This window comes from Euwallacea fornicatus, chromosome 12 (assembly GCF_040115645.1).
Source record: "Euwallacea fornicatus isolate EFF26 chromosome 12, ASM4011564v1, whole genome shotgun sequence".
Taxonomy (NCBI): Eukaryota; Metazoa; Arthropoda; class Insecta; order Coleoptera; family Curculionidae; genus Euwallacea; species Euwallacea fornicatus.
In genome coordinates this window covers 4,569,557-4,586,981 of record NC_089552.1, presented here as the reverse complement: position 1 = coordinate 4,586,981, position 17,425 = coordinate 4,569,557, and the positions used below count along the sequence as shown (strand labels likewise).

General features: G+C 33.8%; 1 protein-coding gene across 2 annotated transcripts in view; it reads right to left on the bottom strand.

The window, feature by feature from the left end:
- Positions 1 to 17,425, bottom strand: part of LOC136342553 (calcium/calmodulin-dependent protein kinase kinase 1) — an 87,580-nt gene that overhangs the window by 8,579 nt on the left and 61,576 nt on the right. For both annotated transcript variants that reach the window (XM_066288484.1, XM_066288483.1), the window contains 3 exons: positions 12,580 to 13,001; positions 4,009 to 4,199; positions 2,565 to 2,618 (listed from right to left, as the gene is read on the bottom strand). In XM_066288484.1, the coding sequence (XP_066144581.1) occupies positions 2,565 to 2,618; positions 4,009 to 4,199; positions 12,580 to 13,001 (667 nt within the window). The remainder of the gene's footprint in view (positions 1 to 2,564; positions 2,619 to 4,008; positions 4,200 to 12,579; positions 13,002 to 17,425) is intronic.

Here is a 17,425-nt window from a genome sequence, read left to right as displayed (position 1 = left end):
TGGACGTAGATGAGTCAATCGGATGAAATTTAATATTCGCGGGTTTTTTATGATGCAAAATCTAAATGTTGCCGTATTTTTTTGATTACTGATAGAGGGAGCCACGTACGGGGTTTCATCACATTTAAATTGGTCTTAAATTTTTTGCCCCGCACTGTAGGTTAATTTTGTATTAAGGACATTATTGTACATTTAGTTTTATTCAAAAAAGTACTCTTGGAGAATATCTTTAGAAGCAACCGTTTTGGAGATAATTAGGTTTGTAATTAACATAAGTTTATAATAACGGTTTACTAAGGATTTGACGAAACCAAAGAATGCGAATTACCGTATAACATTAAATGATACTAAATTGGGAATTACAATTGTTTTTAAGAAAAATATATATAAAAAAATTCATATTGATAAGACTAAAATATTCATAATTTTTTTTAAGAATACTAAGGAATTTGTACATCGAAAATGATTAACATTACAATTTAACACGCGAATGTGTGATTTTAGTTGTTTATAGTGTTATTAATTATTGTGTGCTTCATTTGTGTTTAAAATGAATCAATTTACCAACCAAGAAATGGCAGATATGCGTTTTGTCTACGGAATGGCTCATGGTAACTCAGAAGCGGCAAGATATCTGTATCAAGAGTGATTTCCACAATTGGAACTACTGAACGCCCGAACTTTTACCAACATTCACATGCGACTTTGTGAAATCGGTAATTTCAAAAGAACTTCTGAAATCATGGGTAGACCTACATATGAGGGTTAGGACAGTGGAGGTTGAAAAAGCCGTCCTGAATGAAATTGGAAGAAACCCGGAAACCAGTACTCGCAAAATTGCACGTGAATTAAATAATACTCACGTAACAGTATGGCAAATTTTAAGATCAGCAACTTTATCCCTATTATTTGCAACGCGTGCAAGCTTTATTACCCAGGGATTTGCCTCTGAGGATAGTGTTTTGTACTTTGTTACGTAATAAATTGCTGGGAAATCAAGATTTTTTAAGTCAAGTATTATTCACAGATGAGGCTTCGTTTTCTCGAAATTGTAAAATTAATTTCTATAATAACCATGTAGAGGCTGAAGATAATTCCCATGTTCTCACCAAAAATCATTTTCAAGAACAATTTTCAGTCAATGTTTGGGTTGGAATTATCGACGATCGACTCATTGGGCCTTATTTTCTTCCACCTAGACCGATTGGCGAGCGATACTGTAGATTTATAGAATTCGATCTTCCTGAACTTCTAGAAGATGTTCCACTGAGGGACCGTGGGCAAATATGGTTCATGCACGATGGTGCACCACCACACTTCAGTTTAGCAGCGTGTGATTTTCTGAATGACAGTTTTCCTAATCGATGGATTGGAAGAGCAAGATCTCAACCGTGGCCTCCTAGGTCACCCGACATGAATTCTTTAGGCTACTTTTTTTGGGGTCATTTGAAATCACTAGTGTATAAAACTATAGTCGAAAATGAACAAGATTTAAGAAATACAATAATCGACTCATGTGCAGTGATCAAAAATACACCAGGTGTGTTCGAGAAAATGTGCCAATCAATGTTGAAAAGAATAGATGCGTGTATAGAAGTAGGAGGTGGCCATTTTCAATCATTGTTATTGATCAATTTTATCCAAAGTATGTTAATTACGAGCCCATTTATCTCCAAAACAGTTGCTTCTAGAGATATTCTCCAAGAGTACTTTTTTGAATAAAACTAAATGTACAATAATGCCCTTCATACAAAAGTGACCTACAGTGCGGAGCAAAAAAGTTAGGGTCAATTTAAATGTGATGAAACCCCGTACGTGGCTCCTTCTATCAGTAATCAAAAAACTAAGACAACATTTGGGTTTTGCATCATAAAAGACCCGCGAATATAAAATTTCATTTGATTGACTCATCTGTGTCCAAAAATATTCATAGAAAACCAAATTTAAATTAAAATTTAAACACTCTGTATTTCTTAAACGGAGCCGTTACGACTATATGTTAATAGAAACTTTTTGTATTGGAATCGGTCAGAGATTCATCATTTGAAATATCTGCACGTACTTAATTAACACCCTGTATACTGAAAGTATATTTTAAACTTACGTTTGTTTCGTCAGTCTCCATTTGAAGATTTTTTCAGATTAAAGTAACGTATGAAAATTCATTTATTAAGAACTTGACTGAGGAGGAATTTTTCTTGGCTTAAGTTTAGTGAAATTGCTGTTCCAGAAAAGTGCCCAGTAAAATATCCTAGCGAAAGTAGTCATCACATTTATGGTGAAACGGTAATAGGAGCGAAGATATATCGATGGACATTTTTAGTGTATAATTAAATGTTCCATCCCGCTATGATGCTCATTTTTTTTTCCGAGGCGCATTTATTATTTTTTCAAACTACCAGGGGATAGTCATGAAGCAGTCAAACATCTTGTATATGTCCATTTTGGCTTTAGGCGTTTTGAATAAATTATTTAATAAAATCATCAAAAGGAATGCATTTCGACGTAAATTGCAGAAAAATCGGGATCTTGTTACACTCTAAGTTTGAATTAACTATACTTACATAGTGTGTATCATCTTCTTGATTGTAGGCCAATTTAACAACACCGTAAGATCCCTGGAAATATAATAATTGTTATTAAGAAATACATTTATAAAGAGCAAAGCAAAATTTTTTCGAAAGTTTTTATTTCCAAATGAAATTTTATGGTGCGACCATTTCGTGATTTGTTTTAGGAACACAGAGCGTTTTTAAAATAGTACAAAGCAATGCATTGGAAAGAACATATTATATGATGTATGTATTTGGAGAGACAATTGTTAGGATATTTCCTTTTTGAACACGTTACTTTTTATGGAAAAATATATTTTTGGGGAATATTTTAGTAAAAGAGCTTAATTAAAATTGACCTATCAAATGAAGTAATAATATACATGTTATCCTATTAAAAATAACACAGAATTTGATTATTTAAAATTTGATTTTATCTTTATTATACTAAATCTCCAAAATGCTGCCATTTAAACTTTAACTACAACAGGCTAGCCGAGATAAGGAGTTATGTCCAAATGGAAGATTTTTCAGGAACGCCCTGTATATCTAGAAATAAGATAGCTGCGAAATCATCGTGCCATAAAATTTCACTTACAAATCAACCTAAATTTGACCTGACAATCTGCTAGGTTTCCTTTATCTAAAATCGTATTGTCTCGGCACTATAAATCCATAGAAAAAGTTTTATCCAGTGCATATACCAAATTTGCAGTAAATATTCAAAAATCCGGTAAAAAGATGCCTAAAACACCTGTACAGACTGTCTCAGAAATACGCGCGAGTTATCTTATTGCCATGTAAGCAATCTTTTCTTGAATTATTTCAAACTATTTGAAACACCCTGTAGATATAAGCAAAAGTATTGGTTTGCCTTACAAAATCATTCAAATATACATGCTATATATATTCCATCACCAATTTAACTTAATGGACTGGATACGTAAAAAGGGCATAATGAAACTTAAGCTAGAAACTCTTTATTAACTGCGTAAATACGACATGTTCACCAATTGTCCTTTAAATCCGATCTCCACAAAGTAAAAATTTCATTTTGCAGTTGCCAAAGTTCTGAAGTGAGCAACATCAAAGCTCAAGTTCTTCAAAAAGACAGATGGCTCTGTGTAAAAGAGCGACTTTTCTCAAGAAGTTTTATCGAGTTTCCAAAGTGGGTTTAAAGTTTTCCGTTCTTATTTCTAATCTTTGACCTTACCGGCCTTATGTCCATTTAAAGCGTCATTGCATTAAAGTTAGATTCAGAGAAGCAGCGCTCGGTCGAATTAAAGTTAGATTCTCAACTTCTATTCTATTAGAGCTACAGAAACTTTTTTCAAGCACTTTAGGTGATCTTGGTGAAATTTTTACCGGAATTCGAAACACTATTCCAGATCGAAAGAGTGAAGTGGTAGTGAGACGAACAACGATTTAAATATTTAATGATATTGATTGTACTTACCTGTCCAATCGAATCCATTAATTTATATTGGTTGAGCTGATCATAGTGTCCTAATTTTTCAATGGAAACTCTACGAGATTCCCTTGGGGGCTGCCGCTTCCGATTGCTTCGAGGTGAATGGGTGGGACTGCCATAAGGGCTATAAGGGCAATTGGGGAAGATTGGTCGGCCTGCAGTGGTCTCTGGACCTCCTGAAAAAAATCGAATTTTGCAAATGTTTGTTCAAAATTAGGGTTTAAAAGATTTAAGCACAGGAAGCCTCATAAGGCAAAGCCCTTCATTTCGGTTTTAGTTCGATATTTTTGATGTCATAAATATTCTTGCTATAATTTTCCATTTCATGTTTGACCTCGAGTCTTAAAAAAAAAATTAAATATCTCTATTAGCCTCTAATGTTCATGTTAATTCAGATTAATAATTTCTTGACTGAGCGGGCTAATGTTTATCATTTTCGTTGATGAACAAACAATTTTTTTTAGGCAAAGTTTTGTTTCTAGTTGATAAAAAACTTCAGTTGATGTGAATTAATGGTATTTGTTACCCATATCTTCGTTACTAGTGAAAGTAATTAGTTAATTTTTAGTACGTTCATGTTTTCCTAATACGCATGATGAAATGCGAATTCAGGAACTATTCAGTTTCGCGACACGTATTGACCCTTGTTTACGTTTTTTCACAAATTCGAATTAGTAGTTAATTGGAATTTACGGTATTTTTTTTTATCCGAACAATGCAGAAGAGGATAAAATTTTTCGCGATTCTCCTGCGCCTATTTTTCCCTCTACGAGTAACGCTTTATAATAGCACTTAGTTAATCAAAAATACAAAAGTTTTATTGTCCGAATGAACACATTCATTGCGAATTAAGTGTTAACGCATGGGTTGCATACGCCCCCAAACCATCTATTTAATTCGTTATCAAATGCGTATTGCATAGCAAAAAGTGTTTTTGACACATGTTCATTACTTATTGAAATAACACATAAACATATTGTTCATTTTTGTGCCACTTCATAAGGGCATTTTGTCGATCATATTTACTTTGATTCGCGTTGACAGTTCGAAAATAGAGATAAAACGATTTTTTTTTTATTTTGCCACCCTGTAGATTAGATATTACAATAATGCGCAGCCCTCCTTAAAATGCACTTTTACAACGATTTCTCACTGATCAAGACAAAAATGTCAAGAATAACTGCCAATTACTATTTCCATGCAATACTTGAATACCTGTCCCGGTATACGTATTATCTTAAGTCCAAGCCGAACACAGTTCTCAATACTCATTTTACCTTTCAGCACGTAACGGGTAAATGCGATTTAAGTAGATAATTTTGTATATAATTATTCACCTATCAATGATGTGCTTTTTGAAAAGGTTAGCAACCTCTCTGGCAATTTTTGTTTTTTAGACATTTTTAATTAAATACTTACTATTTAGAAAATTCAAAATAAAGCCATAAAGTTATTCACGGAGGCAAAAGGAGCATACTGTGTGGATGGGGAAATGGAGACAAGTTTTGTGTTGACAGTAAACACTAAAAGCGAATTAAATTTGTGAAAAAGCCTTAACAAGGGTCGATACGTATCTCGTAAGTCGGCTATTTCTGAATGCGGATTTTACAAGTACGAAAGCATAAACGTAATATACAACTAAGCTGTTTGGAAGTTACGGCTCTCGAGATTGTAAGAATTCGAGACGAATGAATAAGTTTATTAAGTATGGAGAACAGCGAGGAAGGTTTACTGGTTAAAGACAAAGTTTGGAGGCTCAGCGAAACGAGGCCTCTAATTTGTTTGAGATCAGTAAAATCGGTTACTGTTCGTGATGCTTATACTAATTTTTGTTCGTCTAGTTATGCATAATCATCATATTTCGGGAATAAATTTTTAAAACTATTGCATTATTTAATTCGGATAAATATTAACCAGCAGTAACGTAACGAATAGCCATGGATCTGAATGATTAGTTTCTATTTATTGACGTCGAAGTAAAATTGTTTCTCAATTGAAGTCTTTATTAATTCCTGCAAAATTGGATTTTATCTCATCTCTCTGAGTTAAAGTTAATTAAATTAATTTGATTTATCGTAAATTTAATATAGACTAACAAGATCTTGACATTGAAAATGCGTGAGAAGAAAGGTTTCCTTTATTGATAGTAGACTACCTAAAGATTCTCCAAAAGTAATGGAAATCATTTTTTCTGTAGGGCTACCGAGATTTCAAAGTTTTCTACGGTTAATCCTTCTTAATAGGGACGAAGATGAAGTGTATTTTCACTATGGATTACAAGATGATAAATGAACTTTTTTCGATGCATAAATTAACCTTTAGCTACATCATTTAATTTTTTTGCCAGTCATAATAGGTTGTTTTTTTAAGTGACAATGATTTTGCGGGTATCAGGAACCCACTGATAGAAACAGCTTAGTTTCATGCGTAATAGTGACATACAAAATGAAGGAAATTCATATGAAAATCCACACACCAAAGGCGATACTCAAAGGACATATATAGCAACTAACAAAAAGCACGAATGAACTCATAACTGAGAAATAATTAAAAAGATCGTTAATCTGAGGCCTTTAAATGCAACTTTCACACGTTTATTTCTGTTTTATCCTAATAAAAGGTGCAATAATCGGATAAAGGGCAAAGACAGGGTAGGCAAACGACCCATGAAAATTGCAGAATACTGAAATGTGCAAAATCCGGCCTTCCATTCTGACCATGCGTATAAACGGCATCCGCTAGGGGTGAAAAGGCATTTCGTTAGTAGCAGAGAGCTATGTCGAGTGCTAAAAAATAAAACAGAATTTGTCGATGAAATTTTCCAATGTGTTTTATGACGTTTTAATTAAATAATTTTTATTCAGAAAATGTGATATTTCAACAATGTAATACTGGCAACTCATCGTTGTATTGAGCCAATCATTGCAGAACAACAGCGGTAATTTGCATTATTACAATTATCGCGATAATTTCCCTGGTCGCAGTAGCAATGTTAAAACAAACTGAAATTTATCAAATATATTTGAAGTATTTTCAAATAATATTAACTTTATTAATTAATTAATAAAATTGATAATGGTAATAAATAAATTCATTAAATAATTTGTAACGATGCAAAGAAAAATCTCATTTCAGTAAATTTTTCACTTCAATTAATAAAAAACGCTATTCACAAGATGAGTTATTTGTGTGTTAGCAAATGTATTGTTGGAAACTACCTATGAAAGAAAATATCCTGTATGTGATAATCATGTCAGATTTTAACGTTTAGATACCAATATTTTAAAAGTTACTTAATTTAAATTAATTCAGGCTAATTGTCTGGAAATGTAAAAATAACCACCTGCTATCCAAGGGATTATATTTAGATTATGAAAATCGGCAAGTGTTTCTTTGGCGTCCCTGAACACTTCTCTTATGCACCTCTACAATGTCTTATTTAACATTTCTTCCTACATTGTATCATACTCAGTAGGTAGAAGAATGCGAAACTTTTTGGACGCCCCAAAAAGTCGCCGATTCTATCACTATTGACTTCTCGCATTTGAGAACACTGTGTGGCTTCCATTGATTTAAACTATTATATTTTTATTTAGTTCATTTTCTCAATTACATTTCCATTATAGCTTTTTTCTTTGTTTATTGTTATTTGGACGTAAATTAACAACTGGTTATGTCATTAATAACATGAAAACGCCTGTTGAATATTTCAGCGAACATACCCATAATGGAACGGAGGGTGGAAGTGTTTATGCGGTTTGAGGCACGTTCTGTAATTACGTGCTATCGCCATTAACTTCAAAGGGATAAATAACTCGTGACACCATCCGTGTGGAATGTCATAAAGAATAGAGTTCAAAGGAATTATTTTTATCGAATTGTGAACTGTCAGATTTAGAGGATTATTGTAGAGGGAAAATAGATTTGTGATAAATTGAACGTGAATATTTTACACTAATTCACACACTTAACACTAATCCTAATGCTGACCCTTGAGACAAACCAAGCAGCATATGGAAGACCGACATGTCAGGATTTGAAAAAAACAAGGCGTAAATTGCAAACATTTTCCAAAAAATTATATTTAGATACCAAGTAGGTAGAGATATACTTCACTCTCAACTATTTCGGAATAGCGATGAGGGATATAAGATCAAAAGTTTAGTCTTACTGCAAGAATCTTGTTAATCTTACCTTACAGTGCGTTGAAAGAGATAAAGTTATAACGGAAATAAGTCATAAGCTATAAAGAAAATATGGAGCAGAGAACAACTTTCAAAAGAAAATTATAAAATAATGAGATTAGGTAAAAGCTAGAGGTTTGAAGTTAAGATTATGAGGATATTTGGGTTAATTAGGCACGAAAATTGGATAAATCTGTCCATGTGACTGAGTATCATGGAAGAAAGTGTAAGAGAGTACCCAGAAAAACTGAGAAAAACGTAATTCCGTCGGTGCAAGATAGAAAGAAACAATGAATTAGAGAATGATTCAATGTTCTCGCGTTTTAGTTTTATCGTTCGAATAGACAGTTTCTCTCTCTCTCGAAGGGGGAACAATAATTAACAACATTTAAAAGAAAGGGAAAGTTGAATATTAATTGCCAAGATTAAAAATACCTATGCCACTGATCTTATCTATACATAAGAGCATAAAGAAATAGCAATGATTACGTAGGAAGTTATATATTTTGTACAGTGCTAAGCAGATTAATGCCCGAATATCATTCATTTATGTTTACGATTTTAATCCTGCTAATCCGGTTATAATAAGTACCTACTAAACTTCCCAATTTGCGGTACAGTAGCCAAAGAGCATAAGTCCTTGTTTGTCAATCATGTTAAAGAGGGATTAAATCCAATAAAAAATTGTTCATTCGCGTTCCGATGCGAAAGCGTCAAAGCCATTAATTAATCACATATAGTACTTTTAGAGTAGATCATGGAAAAATTAAAATCACATCCGAGAGTTAGGTTTTAACCAAAACACTTATCCTTTTTCATGTCGACCATCGGGTAATGGGCAATATTAATGAACGACTATTCCTCGAAAATCAATTTGATCCGACAGGCTATTTCCGTCCTTAATCGGAACATCGAAACCTCCCATTATAAGGAAATCAGTTATTTCTAACAGCTAAACGGACTTCAGGACTCTAAATGAATCATCGTCTACAGACTAGAATTCTTAAATTATAGAAAACCATATTATATTGGATAAGCCAGAGGCAATATGGTTTTGATTATCAATGAACAGGGTTATTCAAATTAGCTAATAAAAGGAACCTCCAAGACCAGCAATGAAACGAAGTCGGTTAAATTACTGGAAACTTATAGATTTTGTTCCGAGGAAAATCTCTTTCGGGTCCGGAAAAATGGGAAAAAATCCCATATTTCCTCACATCGTTTTTATTCTTTTCTTGAGTTTATTTGAAGTTAGTTATTAAAATAAATTTCACTTTATCATAGGTAGATACCTTTTCTTTTCTAGACGGTGCCATAGGATTTATAATGTGACATTTAGGATTTTCGTTGGCATAATCAAATTCATATTTTTAAATACGGGTTTGATATTTTTAGTACATTTTTTGAAGACGTTTCACCTTCTCAATAAAATCTTATATTAACCTCAACGTTTTACCTCTAAAGTTAAACGTAATTATATCCGGGAAACTTTTTTAGTTCTGCATTTTGAGCAGAGGATAAATTTATGAAATGTAAAACGTTCAATGGAAGTTGAAACGATTCAGTTACACAATAAATAAGTATTAAAAAAATCATTTAAAATGATGTAGAAATTTGTGCCTAACATGTGTATTTCCAATTTTTCAATAATTGCCGTATTTGTAGCAGTTTGTTTATGAAATTCTTTTTCGAATATACACATGTAATTCGTGCATTGAAAATTCTAAAAAATTATTAATGCATTCGTGGTTTTTAAAATCATTGCCCTAAAATTTGTCGGAAATTTTCAATATACACTCACTTTCACATGAAATGCACCACCCAGTAATACTAATAATTAAGTCTTGTAACTTTGGCAAAATAATGCTTCATAATGGAGTATCAAATGATCAGACCTTCAGTAAAAAGATACAACATTTGTTAATTAAAAAATTAATAATGAGTGACATCGCCTCGTACGGCAATGCAAACACGTACGCTTCGCGGCATGCTTTGCAACAAATGATCAATATCCTCCTGGAGTATTTCATTCCATGCTACTTCAAGATGATGTTGTAGGTTATCCACATTGTTTGGAGGCCTCGGTAAATTTCGAAGACGGCGACTCGTCATGTCCCAAAGATGTTCGATGGGCGATAGGTCCGGTGACCGTGCAGGTCAAGGCAGTATTTCCAATTGTGCTTCTTCCAGGTATTGTCGAGTAATGTTCGCACTATGTGGTCTTGCATTATCCTGTTGGAAAATGCCATTTGGTAAAGTTTGCACGAAGGGTACTAATACTGGCCTCAGAACATTGTTAATGTAGCGACGTGCGTTTAGGGTGCTTGGAATGAACACAAGAGAAGATTTTCGACCAACACATATCGCACCCCAGACCATAACACCAGGCGTTAAAGCTGTGTGCCGCCTTTCACAAAATTGCAAATTTCTTCTTTCACCTCGGTATCGTGTGACTCTTCTACGACCATCATTGATCCATAAACAAAATCGCGACTCGTCACGGAAGACGATATTGTTCCACTTACGACTCCAAGCAACTCGTTCTTGACACCAGGCCAATCTGGAAGCTTGGTGTTGGGCGGTTAGTGGCAATTGTAGATTTGGGCGGTATGAATGCAGGCCAAAAGACGAAATTCTTCTGTAAACTGTTGCCATCGACAACAGACGATTTAGAGCTCCCGTCCAATTTACTGCAACAGACATTGTTGTTTGAAATCGATCACCAATGGCCATACATCTAAGAAGTCGATCTTCACGTGCATTGTTGCTACGGGGAGGACGTCCAGCTGGACGATGTTGCTGAACCCTTTCTTTAGACCATGAAGATCATATTCTCGCAATCGTGGTGTGATTCCGATTTATTCTTCGGGCAATCTCACGAAAAGAAAATCCACCCTCCTTCATGTCGATAATTCGCCCTCTACCAAAATCCGAAACGTGGGAAAAGTTTCGACTCTGTCTAACTGGGGGCATTTTGAGATGTCTTGTTCACAGTTCAACAACAAAATAAACTGATATTTCCATGTAAATATTATTTTATTTATTTACAATTGAATAAAAAATCTAAAAGGTCAATGACAAAAAAACCACCAGCATTCTTTCTTTTTTACTGAAAGTCTGATCATTTGATATTCCATTATGAAGCATTATTTTACCAAAATTACTAAGACTTAATTATTAGTATTACTGGGTGGTGCATTTCATGTGAAAGTGAGTGTATTTGTTATACATATATGAAAAAGTATTAAAAAAAACACATGTTTAATGCATAGTATGTTCGAGAGGGGTCAATTTACCAGGCTGTATCAGATAGATATATTCTTGTCCTTGTCCGACTCTCGTATCGATATTTTCGTACACTGTCTCACGTGCGGTGATCGACTCACCAACACATCTTCAAATTTATCTCTCTATTAAGTCAACACCCTCTTTAACTGCCTCTAGAATACTTCATACTGGAAAGTCCGAAATATGTCAGTACGGGTGTACTGGATATAACCGGTTCTTGGTGGTGCTATTCGTTTTTGCGCTTTAAATGGCACTCCCAGTAGATTGTTTACAATTTAGAAATAATCGGTTTTTCACACGATTGTTTTAAAGAAATACGTGCATTTTATATGAAAGGAAGTTTAATTAAAATTTCTAATCAATTTTTCAGAAAACTAAGAGAAATAAATGTCATTGGAGTGAGCGTAGAGACGGTAAGCTGATGAACATATAAAATACGCGTATTCAACCACAAGAACTTAATCTTTAATTTCTATATCAAAATTGGAGAGTTGTAGGAAAAATCGCGACATTATTGACCGCAAAAATGCCCAGCTTTCCCTCTATGAACCTTTTTTCAGTTTTCGAGATCCCAATAATGTGGCTCGAACTGCTAATTAAACGTGGGCTAACCGACAAACTCTTAATAGACCAATTTTAGCCACTGAGAATTCTTCTGGTGGCAAACAAAATAAGCCGAAGATCAAGACCAGCATCGTCTTGGATCAAGATAGTTTTTCCATCATTAATTGTTAAATAGGTTCATGTCTGACGACTCGGGAAGTTCAGTTAGGTGTAAGCAAGACACCCCATAGACATTAAAAATGCAGATTTCTATTCTAATTTAATATAAAATGTTTTAAAATGATTCTCTAGAAGTTTCAAAGAACCCACGATTTTTTCCTAATTGGCAGCGCATTAATAAGCAATGATATCCTGTTACTATCCTCTGGATTCCAAATAACATGGCTAGCCGGATTTAAGAACAAGAACTGGCGATGCACTCTAAATCAAAGAATTAAGGAATTAAATGCCTAATGCGATTACTTGCATACTAAGGACATTTTAAATCCAGCTACTATATTCTACGTCAGAATTAACTCACCTAGGGATTTAGATTGCACAAAAAGCTTGCTAGGACTAACTCCCTTCACTTTCATCTTGGACACGTCGTCAGATAAGCAATTCGGGGAAGGCACAGTATTTTCTATCACAGAACTTGTTTTCTTCAAATGGGGACGGGAGGGAAGAAGGCTACCAGGCGACGACGTTTCGGCCGTACCCGCGGCTACATCATCAGGGTGATCGAGCACCAATGGCGCCCGATCAGGAATCTGCGAGGTTCGCACGGTAGTTCGGGTGGTTTCAGACAGTAAAAAACTGACATCGGGGGTAGTCGGTAATAGTAATTTTGTATCCTGCTTCTCTCTGTAGGTGATTTGCGCCAGATGTTGCGGTAGAGTACTGTGCATTGACTTGGTGCTATCATTGTCTTTGGGTTTTATGTCGACGTCAACAGCTGAACGTCTGAAAAAAAGACAGATATTTCACTAGAGCTTGTATGTATTTAATTAAATTATTGTCCAGACAAGCGCTGAAAGTCATCCAACTCGAAATGATGTCTCTCCAAGCCACTCGACTCTCATGTTAATTGAATCTCTGGATGTTGTTTGAGTTTTTTTTTCACTAAAACCAGCCGTCTCTCATATCCGTTTTATTAAATTTTAATTGAGTTATTGGGACTTAACAGATTATCCATTAACTTTTTACCACAATATTTCAAGTTTGTTAGGCGAGATTGCGAAAATATTTACCATATAAATATGATTCTTGCTCTAAGTGCTCCTTGACCTTTGATATGGCCAGAGTGTTACCTTTTATTTTGAAACAACAAACAACTATCAACTTTTGCATTTGTAGCTTGATGTAACTTAAAATTATTTACAATCCATTAGTAGACTAAATGAAAGGTTATTGGGCACAAAGTCTTTTGTGCTTTCACTACCGCAGGAATGGTTTAATTAAAGGATTTCTCAGTCGGCAAAATCAGGTTTACGTAAACAAAAGGAGATTAATTATTATTTCAGGTTATTTAAACATTGCTTCAATGGAATACACGCGTTCTGGGCTCAATCGATACCAGAATCTGTCAGGTCACGAATTCTGTTTGCTCGTGTTTAAAAGCCGGTATTTCATTATGTCTATAATTTTATACTTTTTTTTTAAATCCAAAACAACCACAGATATTTCATCGCATTTACATAAATTAAGGGAACGTTTGTCAGCACGTAGCCTCACTAAATTTATATTTGCTAAGTTTACGTGTGCATTTGGAAAATATTTGTATGAAATAATAAAAATAGAGTTTTATAAATTAAATACAGCAAGATCTAATAGACTCTACATTAGGTTTTCCCGTCTCGAATTTCGAATGGTTTGCAGCTGAAATGCTCTGACAATGTGATGGCTGATAAAGTATTATAGCTTTCCATAGATTGAATTTAGGAATAAAGCGTACGTGGTCAATCTGAAGTAAACATGACGTTTTCATCAAAGCGGATTTCTGGAATACGTATTTGGGTTAAAAAAAAATTTCCTTAACGGAATTGTGATGCTTTAATCTTTTCAACAATCGTTTTCGGAAGATACTTGAAAGTCGGTATTTTGAGAAGTATCGAACAGATAAAAATGAAGGAGAGTTATCCTCCAGTACATTTTTCAGTAAATTATCTCCTATTTGACTCACTGAATTACCAACCTCTTTACTTTAACGAAACGATTTCAGCAGATACACTGCTGACCTAACAACTTATAATGAAATAGAGTACTAATCAGTTCGTACCCTATCACCAGTATCACTCAGCATAGCTACCAGTCGCAAGAATATTAGGAAATCGCAAAATGGAAATCCGGAATGATTTCACGGATATACAGGGTGTTCCAGTTTATAGTAGCAGGACTTCAACAGTCGGTAGAAGACCTTTTCTTAAGATGAAAATGTTACATAAATATACATTGAAAACGGCTCAGTTTTTGAGATACAGGGTGGCAAACTTAACTTTTTATTATTATTTTTTTAATAATTCACGAAAATATCAAAATATAGACATGAAATTTGATATTTTGGGATATTTCGCAGTGCCAAATTTATATTTGTTAAAATTTTCGTCAAATTTACAGAGGGCGCCATATGCAACATACTAGTGAATCTTTAAATTATGATAACTTTTTTGTGCCTCTTTGTAGATTCTCCGTTAATTTTTTCCTAAAAAATGTACTCTTGTTATAAATTGCTAAAAGTTGCTGTTTTCGAGATATTTTGAATTTGGTCCCTAGTAGTTCGACCTGCTTCCACAGGGGAGTTGTGATTTGAGAGTAAATAGTTTATTTCGCCAATTTTTATATGATTAATAAATGTTTCTTAATTCATTGAACAACGTTATTAATATTATGACTATTACATTTAACATTATTTATTTACCATTTAAAATTTTAATATTTTAGAACGAAATGAATACCAAACACTTTTTAATTGTTATATAATACAGAACAAATAAATAATCATATTCTAATTTATCTAAAAAGTTTACTAAACCTAGAAATTTTCAACGGGAATTTAGTATAAACATTTGGGTGGGAATTTTCCAAAATAATTTGTTTGGACCCTACTTTTTCCCAGATCGGTTAAATTCTGTAAATTTTTTGGAATTTCTGGAAACTGAGCATGATAATACGTGGGACGATGTTCCAGTAATTTTTAGAGAACGGCTTTGGTTACAATTTGATGGATGTCCAGCACATTTTGGGAAAAATGTAAGAGCTTGGTTGAATACCAATTACTCAGGAAGATGGATAGGACGTGGTAGTCTGGTGTTGTGGCCTGCACGTTCTCAGACCTCACGCCCTTAGACTTTTTCGAGTGAGGTTTCTCAAAAAAAAGAATTTATACTACCTCTGAGACAAATATCGAAGACCTGAAATTACGGATAACAAACGCTTGCCAAGAGATACGAGTAAACCATTTAATTGAAATACGAAGGTCTATTGAACGTCGTTGTCATCTTTGCATACGGTTAAACGGTTTTAACTTTGAACATTTACTTTAAATTGGAGCTAAATTAGTTAGAATATGACTACTTCTTTGTCCTGTATTAAATAACAATTAAAAAGTGTTTGGTATTCATTTCGTTCTAAAATATTAAAATTTTAAATGGTAAATAAATAATGTTAAATGTAATAGTCATAATATTAATAACGTTGTTCAATGAATTAAGAAACATTTATTAATCATATAAAAATTGGCGAAATAAACTATTTACTGTCAAATCACAACTCCCCTGTGGAAGCAGGTCGAACTACTAGGGACCAAATTCAAAATATCTCGAAAACAGCAACTTTTAGCAATTTATAACAAGAGTACATTTTTTAGGAAAAAATTAACGGAGAATCTACAAAGAGGCACAAAAAAGTTATCATAATTTAAAGATTCACTAGTATGTTGCATATGGCGCCCTCTGTAAATTTGACGAAAATTTTAACAAATATAAATTTGGCACTGCGAAATATCCCAAAATATCAAATTTCATGTCTATATTTTGATATTTTCGTGAATTATTAAAAAAATAATAATAAAAAGTTAAGTTTGCCACCCTGTATCTCAAAAACTGAGCCGTTTTCAATGTATATTTATGTAACATTTTCATCTTAAGAAAAGGTCTTCTACCGACTGTTGAAGTCCTGCTACTATAAACTGGAACACCCTGTATACGAAACTCCTGATCATTTTAACAATAAAATAGTTTCCATAGAAATCTTAGCTGCAAAACAAGGCATTTGTTAATTTATCGATATCCATGAAGCTTATTCACTTGGCAAAGTTATTCATGTATTGGCCCTGAATGTATTTAATAGTGTATTATTCAGGAGATAAGTACAAGCTGCAAAACTGTTGACTCTGCTGAACGCAGCCATTTACCTGCCGACAACGAACCACACATAATTCATCGCATTTAAATGAATCCCGGGGATGCTTGTTAGCTTGAAGCCTCACTAAATTTATATTCACAAAGTGTACATGTGCATTTGAAAAATATTTGTGTGGGACAGGAAAAATAGAGTTTTACAAATTAAGGCGGGGTAGGTACGTTTGTCCGTTTCCAGTGCGTAATAGTTTGCTGCTGAAATGATTTAACAATGTAATAGCTGATCAAGCAGTTTTTCTTAGTTTGAATTTAGGAATACGTGTTTTCGGGAAATCTAAATTAAACATGATGTTGCCATTAAATGCAATTTTTGGAACTCGTCTTCAGCTAACATAGCGGTTTTGAAAAAAAAAAACGATGCATTATTGTTTCATCTTATTTTTTAAGCAATTGAGATGCTGCGGCCTTTTTAAAACTTTACAAGATAAGTAATAAAATCCCATCGTTCATGGATTTACGGTAAAATGTTTCGGCTCCGGCAGATATTTCAAGATCGGTAATTTGAGCATCTCGAGAAGATAAAAATGCAGAATACTTCATTGGATTTCATTGGAGAATAACTCCAAAGATATGTAATAATTCTTGAGATATCGATCTTTGCATAACGAATTACCTGTAACTTTACTCTATCGAAACGATTTCAGTAGATACCCTACTAACTTAATAATGGAACAAAGACTGATCGGTTGACGCCTTTTCGCTAACCTCAGCCAGCAGAACTAACAGTTGTATATCGGTTTGAAATTCATTAGAAAATTGACGTCAGGAATTATTTAGCGCCAATATATAAAATTCTTGATAATTTAATACTAAGATAATTTCCATAGAAATAGTTAATTCAGCGGCTTTATTCACACAGATGGTGAATTACTTAACAGATATTCAAATAGCTGCAGCACTGTTGAGTGTGCTGAACGCCGCTGTTTACTTGAGAATCGACGAGAAATAAGAAACTTCGTCCTAGGCATG